The sequence below is a fragment of the Venturia canescens genome, chromosome 4 (assembly GCF_019457755.1).
Source record: "Venturia canescens isolate UGA chromosome 4, ASM1945775v1, whole genome shotgun sequence".
In the NCBI taxonomy this organism is placed as follows: Eukaryota; Metazoa; Arthropoda; class Insecta; order Hymenoptera; family Ichneumonidae; genus Venturia; species Venturia canescens.
Window position 1 is genome coordinate 4,646,374 of NC_057424.1, and position 24,870 is coordinate 4,671,243.

General features: G+C 40.9%; 1 protein-coding gene and 1 long non-coding RNA gene across 6 annotated transcripts in view; one reads left to right on the forward strand and one right to left on the reverse strand.

Moving 5' to 3' along the window:
- Positions 1-24,628, forward strand: part of osp (outspread) — a 106,130-nt gene extending 81,502 nt beyond the window's left edge. Inside the window, exons 4-16 of one of the 5 annotated variants that reach the window (XM_043418283.1) lie at positions 9,796-9,984; positions 12,500-12,572; positions 13,269-13,892; positions 15,475-15,647; positions 15,830-16,132; positions 16,226-16,404; positions 16,893-17,830; positions 17,916-18,072; positions 18,165-21,083; positions 21,199-21,514; positions 22,137-22,527; positions 23,358-23,513; positions 23,605-24,628. In XM_043418283.1, coding sequence (XP_043274218.1) covers positions 9,796-9,984; positions 12,500-12,572; positions 13,269-13,892; positions 15,475-15,647; positions 15,830-16,132; positions 16,226-16,404; positions 16,893-17,830; positions 17,916-18,072; positions 18,165-21,083; positions 21,199-21,514; positions 22,137-22,527; positions 23,358-23,513; positions 23,605-23,753 — 6,567 coding nt within the window. In that variant the 3' untranslated portion in view covers positions 23,754-24,628. Of the gene's footprint in view, positions 1-9,795; positions 9,985-12,217; positions 12,304-12,499; positions 12,573-13,268; positions 13,893-15,474; positions 15,648-15,829; positions 16,133-16,225; positions 16,405-16,892; positions 17,831-17,915; positions 18,073-18,164; positions 21,084-21,198; positions 21,515-22,136; positions 22,528-22,853; positions 23,514-23,604 lie in introns of those variants that run through there. The other 4 variants (XM_043418284.1, XM_043418286.1, XM_043418288.1 and 1 more) reach the window with 4 other exon arrangements.
- Positions 8,430-9,799, reverse strand: LOC122410192 (uncharacterized). The gene is made up of 2 exons (XR_006260873.1): positions 8,895-9,799; positions 8,430-8,761 (listed from the first exon to the last, which is right to left on the reverse strand). It is a non-coding gene; the product is annotated as an uncharacterized lncRNA (long non-coding RNA).
- Positions 24,629-24,870: the final 242 nt, after the last annotated feature.

The window sequence follows — 24,870 nt, forward strand, 5'->3', positions numbered from 1 at the left end:
GCGGCGAGTTTGGAAGCTGCCTCGGGCCTTTTCTCTCCCAGACTCGAGACAAACTTGAAACAGAGGGAGAGAAAGAGGATAAACGAAACAAACAAAAAACAAGGGTCCGAGCTTCTAATCCAGAAAGGACGAGATGCACCGTCCGATCGAGTTGGGAGATAAGAAATCATTTAAAAAATGGAAACAGCTTCGCGTGAACGCGTTCTTTCCCCTCTTTGTCGGAAAGATTACATGCGTTTAGGACCACGCTCCCATCCGCCTAAAAGTCTTGCCTGAACGATCTCTGTCGCACTTTTCGCAATTTCCAGCCCCGCGGTATGCTAATTTTATCATTTTTTTCTTCCGCGCCTCCATTGTTGAGAAATCTTGGAAGCATTGCTCTCCGCATTTTCTTCTCTATATACGGCTACACCTACCCAATATTTTTCGTTCGTATTCGAAAGAAATGAAATTCTTCGAGGCAACCTGAAAAAATACTTCCAACGAGCAGAACTTGCAGTCTTTAGTTTCATCGTTCGTATACGGATCATAAAGAAAGTCGCATATATACATATATTATTATTATTATCATTATTACTACACGTAAGAAAGAAAGAAAGAAAGAAAGAAGTTTGAAACCGCGATGATGCTTCTGAGGCCCTATTGAGACGTAGTTACCCTTACTTATCCCGCTGTCGGTTCGTCGACCAACTACAGGGAACGATATATACAGACATATACATGGATATGTATGTGTATCTATATAGAGGTAGAAAGAAAATATATTTCTCACCACAGAAAAGAGAAAAGTCGAAGGAGCGTTGTGCGCGACCGTGCAAAGAATAAAGCCTCGTGGAATAGCGAAAGTGGTGCTGTTGTTGTTGTTGCTGCTGCTGTTGCTGCTGCTGTTGCCGCAGAAGCAGATGAAGCAAGGAAGAAAAGTTAAGAGAGCTCACAGCTTCGTGAAACGAGCCAAGCTTGGCACGTTTATTACGTTTGCCCTTGCCAACAACATTCAAGCCTCACTTTTCTTCAATATATAGCTACGCAGGAGGCAATTTTGTCTATCTTCCCCATTCCCCCTTTCTTTTACTTTTTTCTAACCGAGCCTCCCCGTCTTTGTTATCGGGAAGAAAACGTTAGCGATAAAAAAAAAGTGGAGAAAATGAAAAAAAAAAATCAGTGGACTTTGATCGAGTCTTTTATTCTCAACCACTTTGGGCAACAAAATTTTTCGATATTTCGCTCATCAATATTCGGAGAATCTTCGCAATATTATGAAATTCATGTAGATTTTTGGACGAATATACTCGCATCGATGTCATTACCAGTAGTTGCAAGAGACGGCGACGTCAACGCTATCATTGTACCGTTCGATGTCATCGACCTCGCCGATGTGTCAGCACCCCATTGGTTAAGCAGAGGTAAAAACTTTTGCATCCCCCTTGGTACTAATGCGATTTCTCTAATTAGCTTACAGAGACAGACGTTCAGACGACGATCGCTCTTCTAACATAAGTGGATTTCCCATAGCAGGAAGTGAATGAGGGGCTCGAAATAGAAAAACGGAGATAGAGGGAAACAATGTTTCGGTCCAGTAAATGGAAATTAGTCAAAACTGTTGTTGATTCTTCAGTCTGATTGTACTTCCATCCGAAGATCATACTTAAGGAGGAAGGTGGCTGCATTCGTCAAAATGCATGATAAGAAATTGATCAAATTTGGTGATAATGTTCTTCAACATCAAGTGCGAAGACACAATTTTTTTCAAAATTTTCTTCTGCTTAGTTATCGAGTAATTACGCATTAAAACAGATTTCTTATGCCCGGAATGTATATACTTATATATATGGAAACGCTATGCTTGTACACGTGAACTTTAGTGATCAATTACTCGATAACTGTACAGAAGAAAAATCTTAAAAAATTTGTATTGTCAAATTTGGCACTAAAGAATATCTTCACCAAATTTTATTAAATTCTTATCGTTTATATAAAATATAAAGTTACTAGAGGTTCATTAGTTTTTTTATTACGAGGAAGATTAATGATAAAGAGAATAATAATAATAGGTTTAGTGTTTTTCATTGACGAGTCGATCTAAGTTTTATGTAAATGAAATGCAGTTGATATGAAATAAGAAAGCACGAAGCTTCATCGATGTGCACATATACCACCTTTTATACGTACATGTATATGCATCCAGTTTTGCTTTATTATTTATTTATCTTGGAGGGAGATCGTGATCGATGGGGTGACGAGGGAGCCACGCGAGATTGCCTAGATCATTTCTTACGCAATTGAATCAACATATATATCGAACGATGTATATGTACGTATGTACGTGTCTGTCACTCATATTTATGGGGTTTTCAGTGTGTATATATACGCGGACACGAAGAGTTCACGGGCTTTGACGGTAGTCGGCCTTCGAGATTTTCGCTCTACTATATTCTCGCATTTTTATGGATGTGTGTCTGTGCACGTAATACGTCTCTCCCTCTCTTCGAGCACTCGTATTTATACGTTGGCACTTATAACTGCATATACGTCGATAATATCGCTTGGAATATCTGCGATACTAAAACACAAACACGGACGACTTATCAATCGATGATCTTATCGTTCGTCACCTTTGCGAGGGTTCTTCTAATACGAAATACGATCTCGTGCTATTTTTTATTCAATGTCGGATCAATTTACGCGAGAATATGACAGTTGAGTGCGAGAGGAAAATCAACATTTTTCAAATTCCTTAACACGCTTTTGATTTTCTCCGCAATGCAATCATTGTTTCGTTGAGGATTTATTGATCGAAAGAGTCCTGTCACCATTGAGAAAAAGGAGAGAAAAAGAGTGAATCCGCGAATGGTGGACCAACACGGGTTATTAACTCTCTCGAAGAGTTTCGTAACGTAATGAGCGCACCTGTGACGAGAACTCGGCGCGAGAGGGAGGGAAAAAAACCTACGTCACGGTAAACCCTCTTTGGACACTCGCGATACGCGAGAACGTATACGTATATATTTATTGTATACAAATGGTGCTCACGCAGAGGCGATAAGTATATAGTATAGCGCAAAGAAAACTTCTGCTTCTTCTTTTTTCTCTTCCTCTCTCCGATAATTTTTTTTACAACTGAACGACGTTGGTACTTTACTCTATATAATATCTCATACGTGGCCAGTTATTCTTACCGGCTCCGTTCAACGCGGATTTCAACAGCCATACATTTTTCCGAATTTTCACCGATTTTTGCGACTCCCTTTTCTGACATATTTACCATCACGCTCCGCCTATATTCTTCTAATCAATAAGTTTTGCTTTTTTTCCTACCTTTCTCTCACTTTCAATACCGAACCTTCGTTCTCTGCTCTCGCTATCTCCAATCTCTTTCGTTTTATTCCTCCCCTTCACTCCTCATTTTCACATTAAAATCAAAGGCTATACAAAACTGGATTAATCCGTTAGAAGATATGATTGAAAATTTCGATGGACACGGATCATTCGACGTTGAATCGTCCATATATAATACACGGGATGCCTACCTACTGTTCACGAAGGCGCGAAGGTATCATTTCGCACGATTTGCATACGAACGCATTAAGAAAAGTGGAACGCTTGCGAAATTACTGCTGTGTGTGTCCCAATGGCTTGAACATATAGCCTCTATGTCTATATATATTCTCGTTTCAAGTCCTCCTGCATAACTATATATTTATGCATTTATATTTTTGCGGAGCATACGTAGAAGTTCATAAATGTATGTTTATACACATACGCAGCCATGTATTTACCCAAACTTGTATAGACGATCGTTCAAGGATTGCGTGTGTCGCCTCCACCTTGTGTGTACCCTACACCTGTGTGTATTACAGAAAATCCACCGGAGATGTTAATTATTATTCTTCGTCGAATATCTCATTATCAATGGCTCAGCGATATGCGCTCAAATCGATTCTCTGCTATTTTTTCTTCACTCCTGCTTCGGTCCGTCTGATCCTTGACCGCGAAAATATAATCCCGTATGGAAAAAGTATATGCTGGAAAAAATATATCGATGAATACGAAAGATATGGGATTACATATAGCGTCGAAATGTTGTATATGTTTCAGTATACTTTTTAAATATAAGACAACGATATATTATGTTAATGGATGAAAATTTATATATTGAACGATATATAAGAAAATTTAGATTTTCCGATGTATACCTAAGATACGATGTATTTCGAATTGCGATTAAAAGTACATTAGATAATGCACTTCCCACGATGATTTTCCGGTCAAAAACGCAAAAAAAATTCGGATTTTTTCGTATATTGAAGGATATACTCAAATAATGTAATAAAAATATAATTTTCAAGTACATAATTTTTTCATACGGAATAATATTGAATCCTATGGATCCTGTAATCGTTTTTCAGCTGCGTGAGCGAAAGATCGTTGAAAAATGAGAGAATGATAAAGTTGATACGATGAGAAAAATGAAACGAATTGTTGAAAAAGTGAAAAATTTCGTGAAAGCGATTGCGGTCGCTGTATATGTTCCGAGCTCGTTGATTGTGTATTAATCTGCTGCACAAACGGAATCGGTAGTCTCTTCGAGTAATATAATCTTCCATTTATTTATTTATTTATTTATTTTTTTTTTTTCAAAGAAGACGTCGATTTTGTCGTTATCGTAACTGGAAAGGAAAGTCGTCATCGCTCCTGGTGGAAAAAAAAGCTCATACAAACGATGTTATCGTCGTTCGGTGCGGCGTTTATGCTGCATATAGACACGACGTGATATTAGAAAACTTAGCGTGGAAAATCTCTCGGAGATTGTAAGTTTTGTTGTTTGGTGTACCGAGTCAAGGGACGATCTCGCGAGGATGATCTCGAAAGGTTAACGATGTTTCACGACTCGCTTCGTATTTGCGATCCCGAGTCTTCGCATCCATACACGTGTATGATGTTTCTGGCCTCTTGTATATATTTAATAACCGTGCGGAATAGACTCTGATGCTCGGCAAAGAGCGCGAGATCGGTAATCCAACTAATGCTGCTGTTCATTAAACGCGCTCGAGATATTATATCGAAGGTATAATAACAGAATACATTAAAGTGATAAAGCAAGTATGTGACAGAACGAACGAAGTGAGTCTTACAAAATCGAATGAAACACGCAATAACGAGGCATCGTTTCAAAACGCTGTAAGAACTCGCATCAGGATCTGTGCTGTAAGAAAAGTGCTTAATCATAAAATGAATTGAATAATCACGCTGATTGGAGTTGATGAAATAAAAAAATTATATTATCGATGTAATTGGTAGAAAAACATGGGAATTTTCTTTATTTTTTTTCTTGCGAGCGAGCTACAAATTCAGATTCGTTTCTCGCTCTCTCCCTCGTTGATTGCGCAATCGAATTCCATGATCTCGAGGGATCTCGAGAGCGGGAGTCCTGCTCGTACACCAACGGAGATGGTGTACGGCATGCGCCGCGTTAAAGCTGTTTTCTCGGTGTGTCTCGCGGGAGATACGAAGATCCTTACCACCCGTGGAACATCGGCCACGGCGCGAGTGTGTCGCGCGGTATGCGAGCGAAAGAAACCTCGAAACCGCGACTAAGAAGGGACAGGTGATTTGCCTGTTTCTTAGGAGCTAACACCGAGGCGCTTAAGCTTAAGTACGCGCGCGGGAGATGAAATGGGAATACCAGTTAGAATTGTGTAATTCACTGTGATGGCATGTTGTGTCCAAGATTAACGAATATTCAATCTTCGCCACCGCTTTTATTCGAGTGCCAATTTATATCCACAACGGCGGCGTACCCACAGTGCGAGGCTGACCGCGGTATTTTTCGTTTCCAGATTCTCCGTGTCCGTCCGAGAGAAATGTGAAAAATTTCGTCACCAAACTCCATAATGATTCAGCTATGAAAATAATCGAAAGAATGAAAAAATCAAAATCGTTTGAGAAAGCAAAATTCGATTTCCGATGAAACTAAGCAAAACTGCGAACCGAAAGATAAGAGACACGCGAGCGGTCCATTTTATATTTTGAAAGTTTACCACTTTTATACGTCTGCAAATATAATATAGTCTTACACGTCAGAGTAATAGAAAATCCGCAATATTACGAAGCAGCAAGTGTATTTGTGTACGTATATAAAAAGCAAAGCAGGGGGCCGTGTAAGATACATCATTGAAGAAGGACACGTGTGTGGCCGAGAGATCGATCGATCGTGGATCTCTTGATCGACGGGCAAGCCCTCCTCCTTCTCCACTTCCTCCTTCGTTTTTACCCGTCCATTCTCTTTCATACCTTTTCGCAATAATTCTTTCACAGTTTCTTCTGAATATTCCAAACGCATATACAACGTTGCCTGACAGTATGATCGACTCGGAGTGAATTTAGTACATGTTTTTAGACGTAGGTTGTGACAAAGTGTCAAAAAATATAAATGAAAAAAAAAAAAAAAAAAAAAACCATTGAAAACACGCGCGTGGCGATTATTGACTATGATGGACGTTCCGACGAGTCCTTCAAACTCCTTTATCCCTATATACACCAATGAATTCGTGTATGTGCAATATTTAACAGTTTATTCTTATTCTTCAAGTACTCAGCGTTGATGAAGTCACGTAAAGATTGACTTGAGACGTCTCGTGAAGTCTCACCTCTGCGCGAGGGAACGTTGACTTATGAAATGAACGCCGGCGATGCCTGAAATATTTTTTTCTTCATTTGTGAAATCATTCAAAATGTAGTGAAACACACTCTCTTTTTCTCTCTTTTCTCCTCCTGTTGTATGTATAGTCTTTACGATATCGATCGCTGCTGCAACGAAAGAAAACAGGATTTTTTGCGCTTCTCGTACTTCCGCAAAGCTCATTGAAAAATGCATTATTTGTACACACATGTATTGCAGTTTCACACAGCCGCAGCCTCCACACGTATACACACGCGCGCATCGTGGATGTAATATGATGCTTTTTCCGCATACTCCGAGGAAATAAGTTATCGTGCACCGTGCAAATCATCGCTCGCAAGTATATGTATATGTGTATTGTGCTTAAACGCTTATTCCCTTCCTCATTTTGTACAACATGTGTGGCTGTACTATAAAACCTATGGGCAGTTCGTAAATCCATCCCGACTGGACAGCAGTGCATCCAGCATGAGAACAGTTGAATATTCTTGTCGGCTTGCGTCTAGCCTGCATCGTATATTTATGAATATGGAAGTTCATATATATGGGAATCGAAATTTATGCATTTGGAGAATTTTCTATCCCAAATAAACATCAGAAATAGTAATTCGTTTATTCCATTTATTTCAATGGCACGCAGATAAGCCATTACTACCTTTCATATCATTTTATTTATTAAGCAAAAATAATAATAGATAAATCATTGTGTATATAGACTTGTGGGCTTAAAAAGGTGCGACAACTCGTGTTTTATGTAACATAAGCGGATGTTATCTCGTCCAGTTCTCTCTTGCAGCGACTCTTTATCTGTTTGCTTTTTCCTTCCCCTCTCCTTCTCGCCCTCTCTCTCTCTCTTTTCTATCTCGTACATGTTCTTCCGAGCTGTGCACCGACCGCAGCCGGGTCACGGGGAACCGGGTCTATCTCTCGAGCTCTCTTTTACTCGCCTCCCCGTAGTATGTTTATTCACACATATTTTTATGAATCAAGCTACATGTGGCCTCTCGAAACACCTGTCGTTTCACCCTCCGAGGCAAATTTTATCGTGAGAAATCACTGCTCTGTCAAACTGACAAAATTCTAACACGGTCATTAGACTTTCAGTATGGTTTTATGTTTAAATAATTGTTTTCTTCAGCATTTCACTTATACGCAGGCGATTTCCTATTATGGCTGAGGTTCCTTACTAATGATCGATTAGTACCGGTGAACTAATTTTCTTTGCGTTTTCACAAATGCTCCTTCGCTCCAGAGCAGTGTGAATCATTTCTCAGCGTAGGTATATCGAGAGGAAACAAATATTTTTCGGTCCATGAAAAAACGCGTCGATTTACGGAGATGGAGTATCATAAAGGGAGACGAGAAATCGTAAATTTGTCCTACAATGCGTTTCGGTGTTGAAATTAGCTCTGGCTGAAACTAGGAAAGGCAATTTCTCGCATTCATAAAATCTCGAAAGAGATCCAGAGAGAGAGAGAGAGAGGGAGACAAAGATATTTGTGGAGAAAAGACTGTGAAAGCAGGTCGTCCCGCGGTTCTTTCTCGAGTTATTAGAGTACTACTGTTGTCTACGTATATTATATATTTATATAAACGTTACATATTTCTTAGCATTACGGTTAGGAGACACGACACTCGACTGCGTTTCGTCTCGCTCGTCTTTGTCCAACCATGACGAAATCCTTGACTCAATTCTTTTAAAACGTTACGAAAAAAGAGAGACAAAAAAAGAAAAAAAAACGCTCAAATATTTCCTGGGGCTTACTCTTTATTGGAACATGTACAGAGAAAATCTAACGGTTCTGTTTTCCCTCGTTCCTCAAAGAATTTCGACAAGAAATGATCGCGTTCCTCTGCATGTTTACATAAATTCAATCGATACAAACGGAAGATCTCATTATTCGCTCGTATATACGACGATGCTTTTTCGTTGATTTTCATTCGATTATATATTATTTATTCTCTTTCTTTCCAATGTCACTTCTCGCAGCAACGGGTACTCGTTGCCGTTCTCAACTTTCTACAAGTTCTAATAAGGAAAGCGAGAAATGTCCCCTCGGCTCGGGCACGTACCGCAATGTCCTATAACCACAGAAATCGCTGCGACAGTCAAGAATTCACATACTATACACACGAGCTCACGCGGTGAAAATAAGACGAGTGTTTTTGAAGCGCATTCATTTTCATTCTATTTGATTTCTTTTCATTCCGTTACCTTATATCCTCCGCGCACGATCTCGCAGCATTTTTTCCCTCTTGAACTTCCAGTTTCTGCAAAAACTCTCGAGCCTTCCCGTACATGCGTGTGTCTGTGAGAGAAAGAACACAAAAGGGAATAATTCCGGTCGATTAGTCGCGCGAGCGAGATCAGCGGACCGAGGAAACGAGATGAGAACAGAAAACTCTCTCGGAGTATGCGCCCGACGATATTTTCACTTTTCGCCATCAACCACCACTCCGCCATCCTTATCCTCTTTCTTTACCTTTTTCCGCACTCTATTTCCTACTGCTTTATGGAATCGTTGAAGAAATATATTCATATAAATAAATGCATGCATATGAAGTCGACAATGTCAAAGAGAAAAATGTCTCTGTCGTCGTCGTCGTCGTATACACTTCGTTTTATCGCCTTCACTATCCCAACCGACCATTTTCTCGACAATTTATTTATTTTTTCAATCTCCAAGAGATAGCTACACTTTCACCCAGCTCGACAAGTGTCACAGATCATTTTTACTCATTCCTTTTCCTCAGCTTTTCCTTTTCGACTTTTTCTTTCAAACTTAAGAGTATTTTATTCGCTCTGCCGTACGAACTCTGGGTCTTCGTCTATTGAAAAACTCGAACAGCCTGTTATTCGTCGACATTTTATATCGTAGGAAAAAGATGTGATAAATATTCGAAAGCAATCCACGTTTTTTTCAAAAGTATTGAAGAAATAAAAACGATTTTTGTTGTTTTTGCATCGCGGACCCAGACCAAAATTCGTGACGCCAAAACTGCTCAACTTTCTTCGCTTTAAAGGAACAAAATCGTGAAAAATCTCGATCGATTAAATTGCAATGAAAAAGCTCACAAAATTGAATTATAATTTGATTTTCATATTTATGTTTCAGCCAGAAACGGTACCGCAGTCAAGGATCGACATGACCCGGGTTTTGGAGGTCGCAGCCGCCGAGGATGTGACGGGTCATCCATACAGTCTGGCGATTACGTCGCCCGAAGGAGTAACCTTTGTCAAAGGAACGTGCCGAGAGGAGACTCGATGGTGGGCCGACGTTCTTCAAGTTTACTCAAGAAACAAGGTAAATAGACGTACAAAAATGGAACAAAAGAGAACATAAAAATAGCTGAGACAAAAATGAGCCCAACGACCTCGAAAATTGTAGAAAAAAAAATCATTTCCAAAGCATAAACATACCTGCTGGCGATCGGACACATTAATAACGCATAATCCTTCTCTGTTTATGCAGCGTAAGTATTCTCATTCGTATAGTTATTTTTTCTCATTTTTTCTCACCTTCGCGAGTTTGCGACGGTGCATTTTTTCTTTGGTCACGCATTTATCGCGTTCCTGGGACGCTGAGTTATCTCAATAATGCGTGAGAGTTACGTTCGAGGCTTCGGCTTACTTTACTTCTTCTTCGCAATCGTTTCCCCCCCCCCCCCCCCCCCCCCCCCCCCCCCATATTCCATTTCTTGCCACAAACTAGAAGCGAAAATATTCCGATTGAAATTGAAATAATCAGTCGTTTTCCAATGAAAATTCAATCGGTTCATCATCCTCATTCTCTTTCCTCCTTCCAGTGTACACGTCATGGACGAAGCCACCGATCGAGAAATTTTAAATTGAAGTCAACGAGACTAAAAAATCTCTGGCAAGCGCACTCTATTTCTATGCGAATTATTACGTAACATTTTGTTTTCCTTTTTTCAGTTTTAAATCTTTGTGCAGTTAGGAAAAAAGGAGAAATACATGTGTCGAGTTTGGTATCCATTCGGTTTGGTTTCTTCGTAAAGAGCCATAAATTCTTGTCTCCTTGTCCGAGTCAAGAGAGCAGCTCGTCTCGTGTTTGATGTTTAAATAGGAGATACTGAAAGTCGAAAGTTAACTCGATCTTATATATCACTCGTGCCTTTAAACGGAGACTTTCCCGAGATGGTGGACTTTACCCAAAATGTGAAATCTTGGGAAATTAGCGAAGGGATTTGAGAGTTGTAAATAACATAATAAATCGCTGCAGATTACCTTACTTCTTAACGAATCCTCCCGTACTGAATTTCTTCAGAATCATTAAATTTATTTGTGTTGCATCATTTGGTTCTTCGTATTGAGAAACTTGTGCAAAAATAACGATAACTATGTGCAACTATAGATATATATATGCAAACGATTCTCGCTTCTCTGTGACTTATTCGCGAGGCGTTAGGAGGCCAAGGCGATGCACAAGACTTCTTCTTCTTCTTCTTCTTCTTCGTTTTTTTGCACGCTCGCACACATACAAAGTCGAGATAAACGGGGTGAACGTGCAGGAAACGTTAGATCTCTTACTTTTGCCTTTTTTAGCACGTCTCTCGTTCCTTCTCTGTTCTTACATTTCATCATTATTATTATATTGTTGAAAAGATTTTCGCATATAGTGGTCGTTTTATGTGCTGGTGAAAACCTTGGTGCTGCTGGCACGTTGTCAACCCACGATGAGGAGAAATATATTTGCTCGAAATAACGATACACGTATATATTTGTGTACACAGGCAATAAAAATATATTGAATAGAACGAGCGAACCTCGATCAATTCCAACGATTCTGGGTCATGGTCCCGATAAACGATAGATCAATACACAAACATACTCACACTCAACCGGGCGCTTCTTTCATCGAGAACAAGAGAACAAAAAATATGAACCGTAAAGTATTTCTAGATTGAAACGGTGACTTGTCACGAATGTTTTCTTTCGCGCACTAACCACGGCGATTAATCCCGCGACACCTACAGCCCGTCGACGAGTTGAGTTTCACAAACGAGAAAAGAAAACATTTACGGATATTCGAACAACCGAATTGATATCCGAATTAAAAAGGCATCCAAAAGGATGGCAAAATGTGCTGCAGAAACGATTCGTTTGCATTCTGAAATTTGAGCACCGACAAATGAGCTTCAATTTTTCATTCATCGCTCCGGCTCACTCACTTCCGAATTATCGCATATAACAATAATTTGCGATTGCCAACGTTGCGGAATATATTAAGCAACGGAGGACAGTAAAATAGTGTTAGCAGAGATGTAACATACAATAAGAGCAAACTCGTATTGTTGTTCGCGCTGGAGTCTTGTTCATCGATGCGTGCTCCGAGAGCCCATGAATTATGCAACTCCTTGCACGAGTTGGTACTCATGGATCTCTCGATCCCATCGAACACATCACGAATCACGAGGAAGCTCGGCCCGGCCCTTCGGGCTAAATTATCAGCTCTCTTTTTACTCCCATCTACACGTATATACAAATATAGATATTTAATATTCTTGCGTGTTACTACGCTCGCGCTCACGGTCTATTGGCACCAGAGACGAGCCAGGATTGGCATATGGAATCGATGATGCAGCTGCATGCTAAGAAGACTGTAAAAATCATTTCACTTTGTTTAGACCCCTCCTGCGCTCCGTGTCGAATACATTATATGTCCCCTTTTCCGTTACTACTTGGAGCTTCGCGCAGAGCCGTCATCTCTTCGAACGTTGTCGCGTTTCAAACATTTTGTTTGTATCTTTTAACATTATATTTTCATGTACGAAACTGTTCTGGTTTACTTGTTTTAGGGTCGTCACAAACGAAACGCCACGTTTCCTGGTGGCCAGACGACGATACTTCAAGTTACGCCAACGATTAGAAGTGAGTAATGCCGTTTTCGTAGAAACTTTTACTTTCGAACGCCACAAACGCGATCCGTATTGATCACCAATTATTTGTAATCGATTGGGGGGAAAAAAAATCATGAATAATACACGCGTTTCTGTCTTTATGAGAAGAAAATAAAAATAGGCGAAAAATCGGATCTATCGCTGCGGAGTCATAAATTCTTCGCGTAACTACTGAACTGAATGCTCGTTGATATTTGAATTTGCTCGGAGTTTCAACGCGGCTAATACGATTTGCTCTGCTTCTCTCTCGCTCTCCTTATCGCCTGTGTGTGGCAAAATTTATCATTGGAACAGTATAGCTTTTAGTATAAGCGAAATGGCGAGATAATAATCGCGCCTCGTTATCCTAATCTCCCTCTCCGAGTCAAGACCTCCGACTCGAACTCTAATTGGACGATTAGCCTCGTTACGCCACTCGCTGACAGACTCCACGGATAATAATGTAATGAAAAGAATGAAAGCGAAAATAAAATCAACACGAACTTCACAGCCTTACAGATATCGCAATAAAAAGGCACGGAGAATGAGGAGAACTTTCACTAAAATAAATAACAAAAACAAACGCTAAAGTGACGCTCCTTTGATTGAACATTTTCTTCTCCACAAATCAATCAACTTAAATATCTTTTAAAAATAACTGAAATAACGAAAAATAATGTTTCAACAGGCAAGACTCCGAATCCTCCGAGGCCACGTTTCAATAGTTGTCGGTCGGAGCCGAGGGGAAGCTGGAAACCGGAAGCAAATAGTCAGGAATTGTGTAACTCCAGTTTCGTCGGAGTGACAACGAACACGAGTGTAACGACGCAAAATAATACGAGCGCGTCGAAAATGGTGAACAACGATGGGCCCCTCACGAGTGAAATCACCAACGAAAACGGATCGAGTGTTAATTGCGTCAATGAGAACGGCAACGCGAACGCGAGAACGACGAGAGATTTGCAAATATCACCGCTGAGAAATGTCCTCCTGGAAAACGGCAATGGACACTTGTCGTTGAACGGCACCGCGCAGAATTCGACGAACCTTGAAAACTCCAATAACTCGACGATCCACAATGTCTCTGGGAATTCATCGTCACCGTTGCTCGTCGGCTCCGAAAAACCCCCGATGGTGCCCAACGACGGACGCCCCTATCGCGATCAACCTGCCAGCAGCGCTTCGCCACCCACTCGTGACAAATTGAGAGCCGAGGACAAAGCTCGACGAAGATTGAATCAAACTACTCAAAATCCTCAACGAGACGACAGAACTTCCTCCATCGGTATCGTTGAGAGCAACGAAAAATTAGGTTTGTGCTTGTCATCGTTATTTTTCTCTCCTTCTCAAGCGTCAAGTCGGAAATGGCACAATCTACTCTGAACTTGCTCATTTTTCTTCTCCAACGCTCCAGCACGTCGTTTCGAACGTATTTTCATTTTTGACATTTTATCCAAAGGGCCTACGAGTAAGAATATTCTCTTCAGGAATCCTATCCGATGAAATGTCGCACAAAGAATTTCGCAAGCACGGTATTGCTAGTAGTAAAGGTCCCCATTGGTCAGACGCGCTCTTGGGAACCTCGATCGTTGTCTTGGACGCGCGCTGTAACGTTCAAGAGAATCGACGATAATTCAACGTGTTCGATTCCATTTGGTTATAAGAAACTAAGAAAGAATGAGAAAAAAAAAGCGCAAGATCGTGATATGCGACGCCTTTTTCTTCCTTTCTTCTTCACTCTCGTACGAATTTACTGTATACGCTCGTCTCTCGTGGAAAGTTTTCATCCCGAGGAGAGTTCCTTTCCCACACGTCGTCTTACCAATACTCCAAGATTCCTGCCTTACCTCTCGTGCCAAGTTGCGTAATTGCGTGTACGCAATCGCCTCGGAAAATCTGCTCTTCGACTTCGTGCTCTATTGGTATGGGATCGAGAGGTTCCGAATCGTTCGTTTTCTTTTATTCCGGAATATCTGAACTCTTCGTCGCGAAAATCTGCGAGTTACGTCTAAAATCTTCGACATAAAATTTCGAATGTCAATGGTTATTTTTTTTTTTTTTTTTTGAACAATAATCGTCCACCTCCTTGCTTATTGCTCGAGTTCTGACCTCGTTCGAATCCACTTTTCAGCCCCCTTAAGCAGCTCAATCTGCAGAGTTAGATCAATGAAGATGGACAGATATCGACGAACCGGAAATTAACGTGTCATCACACGAATGCGCGAACGATGCGGAACCCTCGTTAATATTCGTATCTCCTTTATTAATATTTCAATTGCAAAAAAGCAAGCCTCGGGAGAGCCAACGGCAATTTCCTCAATGTACTGTTATAATATCATAGAACCGCATGCAGTGGAGATAGATATCTCAAGGTACAAACACACCTTGGAATGTCGAATAATCAGGGTGTAAAGGAGGAAGCTTTGCTTTTCTAGTAATATCTCTTTTACCTTATAATTTATCTGGATATAATTATGCTTCCCGCTAGATGTATCGCGACTCCGTTGCAATCGATAAATACACGTTAAACGAGATTCTGACCGGAGGGGTAAAAAAATATTGATGAAAATGAACAATTTCGCGTGTGTCATTTTTTACATTTTTTATATTGAATTCTTTCGTAATCAGTAGGTGATTCGCTACGCTGATTTCTCTCAAGGCGTCCAATTGACGAGTTCGTAATTGATGCTCGTAAAAAAAAAAAAGTCACGTGGGCGCGAAAAATCGGGCCAAGCGAGTATCCCCGTTATCGACAAATTGCTATCCGGGCGTCACTTCCAATGAAAAACATCGTGCGAAAAACAATCGAGAAAATGATAATCGAGCCACAACTGTAACGGTGCTCTCTTGAATCTTTTGTTATTTAACGAGAAATTTCGAACGTACGTTCTCAGACGACGATGCCTGTCGAAGAATTCTTCTGGAGCACGAACGCGAGAGGGAAGGCAAGTTACGTGATATCGCGGCATCTCTGACACAACCGAGAATACGCAGAAACAAATCGAGGACTTCCGAACCTACGAGAGATGTCGTTGACGCTGCGAATGCTGCTCATCAAGATAAACTCGTGAGCCCTTTTCCAGAAAATATCAGTTTTACAATCGTTCCAATATTTTTGATGGAATGTAAAAAAAAAAAAAAAAAACACACACACACTCGAATAACGAGAACATTAATTCTCGTAATAAAATTTTGTAGCGCAGTATAAGATTCTCACGATATTAATAAATGGATTTTGTGAAAATACAGGTTCGAGGCGATCCGGACGGTTGTGGTCTCGACATATCCGGCACGAGATACTCCCCTACCTCCGAATTAAGGGTCGACCTCCCGGCGGAGGATCTTTTGAACATAAAAAAAGGATGGTTAATGAAGCAAGGCCTGAACAAAGAATGGAACAAGCATTGGTTCGTGTTACGCGGATGTGGTCTCATGTATTACCGAGATCCGAGCACCGAGGACAAGGGAATAATGGACGGTGTGATCGATTTGAATACTGTCACAGCCGTAACTCCTGTTCAAGTTGCCCGTAATTACGGATTCCAAACAGTGGTAATTACATTTCGACTCATTTACTTCGACGCAAGCAACGAAGAATAAATAAAACCTTGTGTATTAATTTACAATATTTTGAATTTTTCCAAGACCTGGGACGATCGAGGAACGACGTTATTGTCAGCGGTAACGGCTGGTATAAGATCGAGTTGGATGTCAGCGATACGGAGAGCCGCCAACCTTCCTGATCCTATCGAAAATCCTGTTGATGGTGGACACGTTGCGTGTCAAAATAATCAGGCTGATCCGAAGCGTCAGTCACCCACTGTGTAAGTTTCGATCTTTTGGTATGGGGAACCATGTGGACCAAGAAAATATGAAGTGTTCAATAAGCGGAATGCGATTTTGGTAGATGAAAAATAGTAGTTCCAACCATTCTTTTTGCCAAATGGCAAATCTTTTCAGTAAGCATTTGTTTGCTTGCAATCAATTTTTCTATAACGTTATCATTTTTATGATATATCCGTTAATATTTTTCATAGTTACGATCGAATGCTATCGTTATTATTTTGAAATGATATTTTGTTGCTTCGATATTTTTCAAATAAGGACGCTCTTGTTATATTACTTTCGAAACAATAATTATTCTGCGACTTTTAAAATTTTTTTTCCAAACTCTCGTCAAGTATTTGGAAATCTTTCCAGATGATCACAAATCAGGCAAAAAGATTTGAGTTTGTAGTCGTCTTGATTTTGTATGGAAAATATGTATATGCATGGAAAAAAGTAAAATAATTAAAAATAATAATAATTACAGATGCGAGCGAGAACGAGATCCGGGAGCGCCAACGACGCCACTGACGCCGCGTTCCGTGTTGTTTTCATCCGACGAGGAATATCGTACCGCATCGGAAGGTGGTCGTCGGGAATCGGGTGATTGGTCGGAGATTCCGGTATCACCGCCACCGCCGCCATCGCTTTCGAATCGTAACGGTGATTGGTCGCTGTCATTGAAGAGTCCGACAGAATGGACCGAGAACGTAACGAATCACGAGTGGTCGGAACTGCCACCATCTCCACCGTTGACGCGCACTGCGCTATCGAGGGTGAAGGCGCGCTCAAGATCGAGTTCAAGATCACGAGTTTACAAAAGAAGTCGAAGTTCTCCTCCAAACTCACGGAGAAGCACCCTCGACAGCGTACGGTCTGAGGATCTGATGATGGCATGTTGCGAGCTTGCGGAGCCGCACGAAGGATCGGTAAACGACGGCGTCGTGTCGAGCAACGAGAGCAACGATTGTCCGACGAACGAAAACGAGCATCCTATTATTGTCGGGCTTCTCGAAAGTCAAGTGAGCAATATGCTGCGCGATAAACTCGATCATTCCCATCATCCGAGCGCTCTACTAGTCATTATCGAGCGCCAAGAAAACGAGATTGAGGCCCTCAAATCGCAGCTGCAAATCACTCGCGACGAAGCAAGGGAAACGGAAAATGAAATATTACGATTGAGGGAACATCGGAACGAGAGCAACGCGAGAGATCGTAAAAACGATCAGGACGATTATGAAAGGATGAAGAAAATCTTGACCCTCGAAAGGGACGGTCTCGAAGCGAAACTACGCGATAACGAAAATATTTTACGGGAGACCAGGGAACGATGCGAATTCTTCAACAACGAGATCTCTTCTAGTCAACGCAACACCGATATTATGCGGGCTGAGATCGAAGCCCTCGGTCAGAAATTGGCTCAAGGTACATTCGCACTTTCTCCTCTGCTTTTTCTGCCACGTAACAATAATCATTTTGACACTTTTTTTAAAATAATTTGACGTATTAGGTATTGAAGAAAACGAACGTTTGTACAATAGAGTTAGAGAACTCGAAGGTAAAAGTAGCTTATCCGCGTCGAGGGAACGAGGTCGAAGCTTCGATTCGCTGAGTGATCTCACGAACATCGATCTCGAACTCGACATCAGCGGCTTTGACAAAGAGCGGTGAGTCTAACGATCGAGTTTTTTTTTTTCATTTCCATCTTCAAATGATAATATTTACTTGTACCGATATGAATTTCCGAAAATGTTTGCAGTATGATGGAAGAATTCGAAGAGTTAAGAGGTCGATTCGAGAAGGCGGTGCTAGAGATCCGAGCGATGAGGAAAGAGCTTCGGGAGGCTCACGCTACGCAAGACGCTCTTGAGTTGGAAATATTCGCTCACAAGCAGGACGAGTCACGCGTGAACAAGTCAAATCGTGCGCAGGTTGAGTTGATGGCGGCGCGTATACAAGATCTCACCAGCAAATTGGGAACGAGCGAGAAGCAAGTGAGGACGCTGAAGCAAAAGTTGATGAAAGTGGAAACGAGAGACAAGAGAAGATCGTTGTCGTTAAAGGGTCGTGAATCGTTTCAAATATCACAAGAGTTGGAGGACAAGTTGGCTGAGCTTGAAACGAAAATATGCACGATGATTGAAAGTGGTGGAAAATGCGCGGTGACGCCGGGGCACATATCTTTGTCGCAGACGAGCAACGAGACGAGTACGTCACCGAGACGCGAACGTAAACGTGAGAATCGTAGTCTCGATCGTGGCAGCCGATTGCGACGAAAATCGTTGGACAGCGCGACGAGTTCAGAGCCGATGAAAGTGTTGATAAGACTAAGCAGCCTCGAAACAAAGGTCGCTCAAGTCGCGGAAACGTTGGGTAGCGACGTTGAAAAAGATTCGAGCGAGTGTAGCGAACCATCGAGTCCTTCTGACTGTCAAATTTCAACGGAGATACTAACGAGGCTTAGAAAATTGGAACGCGCACTCGCCAAATCGAAAAGACGTTTGGAAAAGTGTCTCGGTTCAACGCAGGCAGAGGAAAAAGCAGAAAAATGTTTGCGCGATGTGAACGATATCCTCGAGACGTGCGTCGATTGTAGAAGGAATCAGCAGCCCTCGAGTCAGACGATCGAATCGGTACGTGTCGTAGTCGCCAAATTAGAGGCTCTGTTGACCGAAAAAATAACTGAGCTTACGAAAAAACGCCAGAGGCTAGCTGCTAACAACCAGCTCGACGAGAGAACTAAGCTCGAACTTGTCGCTGAGAGGCTCGCTTACGAAACCGTTGTTTTGCGACGTATGAAAGCCTCCTTGTCGCGCGGATATGAGAAAAATATATTACTCGGCGAATTGCTCGAAACTAGTCATCTTATTTCAAACTTAAAGTCTAAGGTTTACGGAACTAAGCCGAAAAAGTACCAAAACACGAGTTACGTACAATATCTAACGAAAATATTAGCCAATAAGTTAGTCTTGGTAGGTGGAGTTTTGCGCGATAGTAACGATGACGCCAGCAGCTCGAGGGACGTCGAAACGGCCGACAAAAAGGATGCTTCAGCAAGAAGAAATGATTATCGTGATTACCTTACCTCGAAACAGCGTCAAGTCAATGAAATAATGAAACATTACAAAGAAACGAAACTCCGTGAGTTGGCCGATGTTTTGGCAACCGAGACTCTCAGTCTTTCCGAGCAAGAGGATTTCGGGAAACAATTACCATCGAACAAGTTGCTCGAAGATCGAAGAATTCGAGAAGCTTGGGCGATGGCCCAAGAAACGGTTAACAAGGAGCTCGTCCAGGCCGAAGTGTCCCACGTTTTGACTCAATGCGGTCAAATGTACGAGCAAAACATCACCACGATAACGGACACGTGTCTCAACTGTCATGAAAGTACAAGCCTCGAAACGCGCATCGACGAGACACACGCGCGATTACGTCACCAGATGGAATCCACAATACGCGAGTTAACTTTGGCCTACGAAGATTCTTTGAACAGCATGAAATCGATGAAAAATAGGACCACGACGAGGCAGTATGACTCGAGACAGCTGTTGAATGATTACGCGGACGTCGTAGCTCAAAAAGCTTTGATCGACGCGAGAATAACATTGCTCGATGGCGAAGGCTCCACGAGCACCGAGGACGATGAAGGAAAAACAGCAAAAACCAATTGTGACGGGGAAAAAAGCTTCGTGTCTAGTCTAATAAAATACGAAGATGTTTTAGCAGATTTTAGCAATGATAATGATAGCGTGGCCAGCGATCCGCTGTTGGATGCTGAATTCGCATATCTCTATCGACGTTTCGCGAACGATTGCGATGAGATAATTACAGGAAAGCAACGTAACAAGGATGAGCTCCGAACTGTGGTACAGTCCTTGCACAGCCTCGATGAAGACGTTGCCATTTTGGTAAAATGCTTGCTTCAAAGAGACGATAACCTTCAAGACATCGCTTCATCCTTTCCCTCGAATTCGTCCCCTCTCTCCGATTGGTCAGACGTTTCACAAAAATGTTCTGACATTCGCGAGCGCCTGAAACTTCTCGTTGAGTCAGCGAAAAATATGCAATGCAAACAGTGCTCCGTTATGCAAGAAAGCATCAAACGAATGAGCATTCAACACGCGGAGGAAATTGAAAAAACTCGAAAAAATCAGGAGAAAGAGATTCTAGAGATTAAAGCGGAAATGAAAAACGAACGCGAATCGTTGAGCAGCCAGTACGAGAAAGAAGCTGCGAGTTTGAGAGACCGAGCTAGAAAATTGGAGCATCGTTTGAACGCCATGGATTCCGAGCATTCGGCACACGTGAACGAACTTCGGGCTGCTTACCAACGCTCAATCAGCGCCGAGCTTGACACCGACGCCGAAACTCGTAAGCGTTACAAAGAAGAGATCAAACAACTGCGAGGCTTGTGCGAGAAAGGCCTTCTCGCTATGGAAAATTCTCATCGACGTATTATCGCCGAAATGGAAGAAAAACATCGACAAGAATTGGAAAATTTACGCATCGAAAAGGAACAAGCACTTTCGGAAGAAACACAAGCCACTCTGGCCGCTCTCGATGCCATGAGAAAAGCTCACGAACACGAGGTTCAAAAAGAAATAGCTAAATTCAAGGCCGAATTCATCAAACAAATGCAAGCTCGCGAAGATATTGGGGCATTGCACAAGGAACACGAGTACGTTGACGTTTTTGTCCTTTTTTCCAATAAATTTTTTTTCACATTCTTGAACGTAAAAAGGCTCGATTCTATCACGCTTCTGTGCGTGGTCTCTGTTTCTTTTTGTTTTAAGGCGCAGTTGTCTGTTGTTCCGCAGGGAAGAGATGGAAGAGATAAAACAGGAGATACTCTCACTATCGTCCAAGTATTCGTCCAAGTGTGTGGAGTCGGCAGCCCTCGAGGAAAAAGTTGGCTCGTTGACGAAACAAATGACACAAGCTCAACAGCACATAATGCAATTAGATGCTCGCAATAAACAGCTTCGAGCTCATCTTGTCCTCGAGACCAACGATACAGGCATCAATGATACCATACAACTTTTGAGAGGACGAGACAACGAGATTGCCGAACAACGGGAAGAAATACATCGCCTTCAGCAACAGCTTAAGGTATCTTTTCAATCTCTCATAGTCAATTGTTTAGACACGAGTTTCATTATCTTGGCTACTTGTGTATAACAAAATCTAACCCTATTCAGCGTTGTTCTGGCACCGAGTTGGACCAAATAGACTCAGGAGTGCGCGTTTTCTATTTTTTTGGTCAAACTCTCGGCCGGGTTGCATTCGCATATTATGGTGCGTGGGTTTTTGCACGTTTTCTACTCGAACATGTAGTTTCGAGTGCGCTAGGTGATTTGTTTTGTTGCTCTTTTATGCGCTTTTCACCACATTTTCAATTGTACATTTTGGCATATTTTGGAAGTTTGTTTTTTGTAGCATTTTTTTTTCTTCAATTTTGGAACAGTCCGACGAAATCTTGGCCATAACATGCGATTGCGTACAATCAAAATTGCCCATCTTTTCATTTGGCTGAAATTCCTCGAAATAAAGTGTGAAACTTTGTGAATTGATGGAAAAATAATGGTCGTGCAAAGATTACTGATTGGCAATTTTTTAAAACAATGCAATGATGAAAAATGAAAAAAAAAAACCACAAACATTAAACGTTGCAATATACATAATAATATTACATAAATCGTAGTAATATTACGTATATTATTTGACTAACCAGCATGGGGACAAAGTTCGTGAAAAAGCTTGGTGCGATTTGACGAAAAATCAGTCCTCGCTGAGCCACTTATCTACATCATTGTTGGACCGAAATCCATCGAAATCCAACAACGAAACAGCCAAGGCGACATTGCAAGATACAAATGTTTCTGTCGATTCTTCGAAAACATCTCCCACGTCTTCCAATCTACGAAAAACCATATCCGAGGAAAAAACCTCACGAAAAAACAACTTTTCCTACAAACTCGAACGTCTGAGATCAATCTCATTACCTTATACCAATTCAAGACAATTAAATGTTAAGAATGAGGATAATGACAATAAAAATGGCATGAGATCGCCATTGTGGGACAGTCTGAGACCGAGGACAGGCCTTCCTCATCAGTATCAAGGTACAGAGGACAAATAAGAGACTAAAAACAAAAAAAAATCATCATTGTTTACATAGAGACGACGTCAAAGTCTTTCTAAAAAAAAAAACAAAAAAACTTTCTCTTTGGGCTTTTCCTCATCTTTTTTTCGTCTCGATCGTTCCTCCGAACGATCCCTTCGACTGATTTTCTCGTCTTCTGTACCGGTATAGTTAAACTTCGACGGACTAAAAAAAAAAGAAAAAAACAATTTGTTCCTAAATTGCAAAACAAATTCATGATCGGAACAAATTTAATTTTTCTTGCTACGTTTCCAAACTAAATTCTAACACGCATTAACCACCTAGGTGAATGAATACGTGTGCATATGTATCCGTTACCAGTCAGAGGGAGAGAGAAAGAGAGAGCCAGATAATTTTCACATGCCTATAACTGCTTTACTCGTCGGCAATGAAAAATGAAGACCTGGAAAAATCTCCGAAACATTCTCCACGTACACATAAGTTTGTTAAAAACTGTAAGGTGTTTTGATAATTTTATAAAAAAAAGTAATCGACATAAAATTTCTACAATTAAAATCAAAACCCATAAATGAGCGAACTTATACGCAAGATGTTTGCTGTCTGTATGTGTGTTGATGGAATATGGAATGGTGCACTTAATGTTTTCGCTTATTTGTCATTCTCTATAGTCTATGGGCAATTCTGTATCCTCTTTTTATCCTCGTATTCTTCTTATGTACATGAATCTCTTTCCTTTCTTGCAAATAAGAAAAAGTAAAAAAATTGAGTATTCATTTGGAAGATTGTATTTATGAAAAAAAAGCGAAATAAAACGTGTGCGTCAAAAAGGTTGCTCAACATCGATGCGAGTCAGGAAACCTGGGATCCAGTGGCAGGAGGACGAGCAAAGTGAAAAGCAGCAGCGGCAGAAGGCACACACCATCGATACCAACCCTCGTAACACATCCGGTCTCACCCCGGAACCCTCAGCTCTCTCCGTTGCAGGTTCGTATTCGTGTTATCATTAAATTCGAATTTCATCGTTACGCGCTAAGAACTCGAATTGATTGGTTTCTCCTTTCTGTTGTTGATTTAGAGCTGATGAGGTCTCCATCTGTGAGGTGGTCGGGCAGAGGTTGCAGAAGCCTGCCCTCGACTCCAACACCGGGATACCACAATTCTCTCTACCCCCCACTCCCCGCAGTGGGCATGGTCGCTGAGAGAAAAAAGAGATTCGAGCTGTGACCAACATTTCGTTTTGACCGGTGTTGACGAAATCAAACGCACGCATTGTTCTGTGAATCGTCCAGAACTACAATGCGCCAAGAATTGCTGATAAAATCCTCTTTTTTCGTCAGAAATATTCTTTTTTCGTAACAATTTAACGAAAAAAAGTAAGTCGTGTATTAAGGATCGCTCTGAAATCCCCCTTTTTGGGGACTAATAAATTCTCGTGAAAATTTCCTGACACGGAAAAGTTCAATTCAGAAACAAGATTCGTGAATATCTCGTAAGTATGCGTCGTTAAAACAAATATATTTCTTTGAACTGACAAACAGTAAAATACGTATTTTTCATGACGTACATCATAAAACTTGCATTTTCAAAGAAGCGCTCAAAGTTTACTCAAATCTACTGGTACGTTCAAGGAAAAAAAGAGCCCGCTTATGCAATATTCGATCAAATGTTTCCTTTCGAATTTTCCGTTCGAAACAGTGTAAAAAAAATTGTTTTTTTTTTTTAATGTATGTAGAAAGTTACGAAATTATTTAAATGTTAATAATGTATAGTTTATGAAGTTTGAGTCTAAGAAAAAAAGAAAGAGGAAGAGAAAGATGACAAATTTTCGTTTGCCCTGGTTGTTTAATCCCCCCTCCGACCCTCCTATAGAAAATGGATTGTTTATATAGTTATACATTCATATAATTAACGATATATTCTACATATATAAATATATGTAATCACGAATTCGTTCTAGTGATTGATCATTCATTATCTATTATGTAGAGTAATTGCTCAGGATTGTTTAACATTTATAATATATTATTATTACAATTATTGTATTTGTATGATAATTTATATAACACGTTTGAAATAAAAAAAAATATTGTAATCTTCAAGGACCTTGTTAGCTCCTCTTGACGTCTGTAAAATTGAATTTTTTTTTCTTCACTTTCCTGTTTGAATTGTGAATTTGAAACTCGAAAAATACTCTTACCCATTACCTCCCAAACGAACATCTCTGTCCCATCTTTCAGCGGCTATTCTTCCTATGAAATCCGTTCGGAAAAAATTCATCGCTAATCCTATCTGACGCGAAATTTCCTCAGCTTTCGAAATCCGCGTTCAAAACAAAACAAAA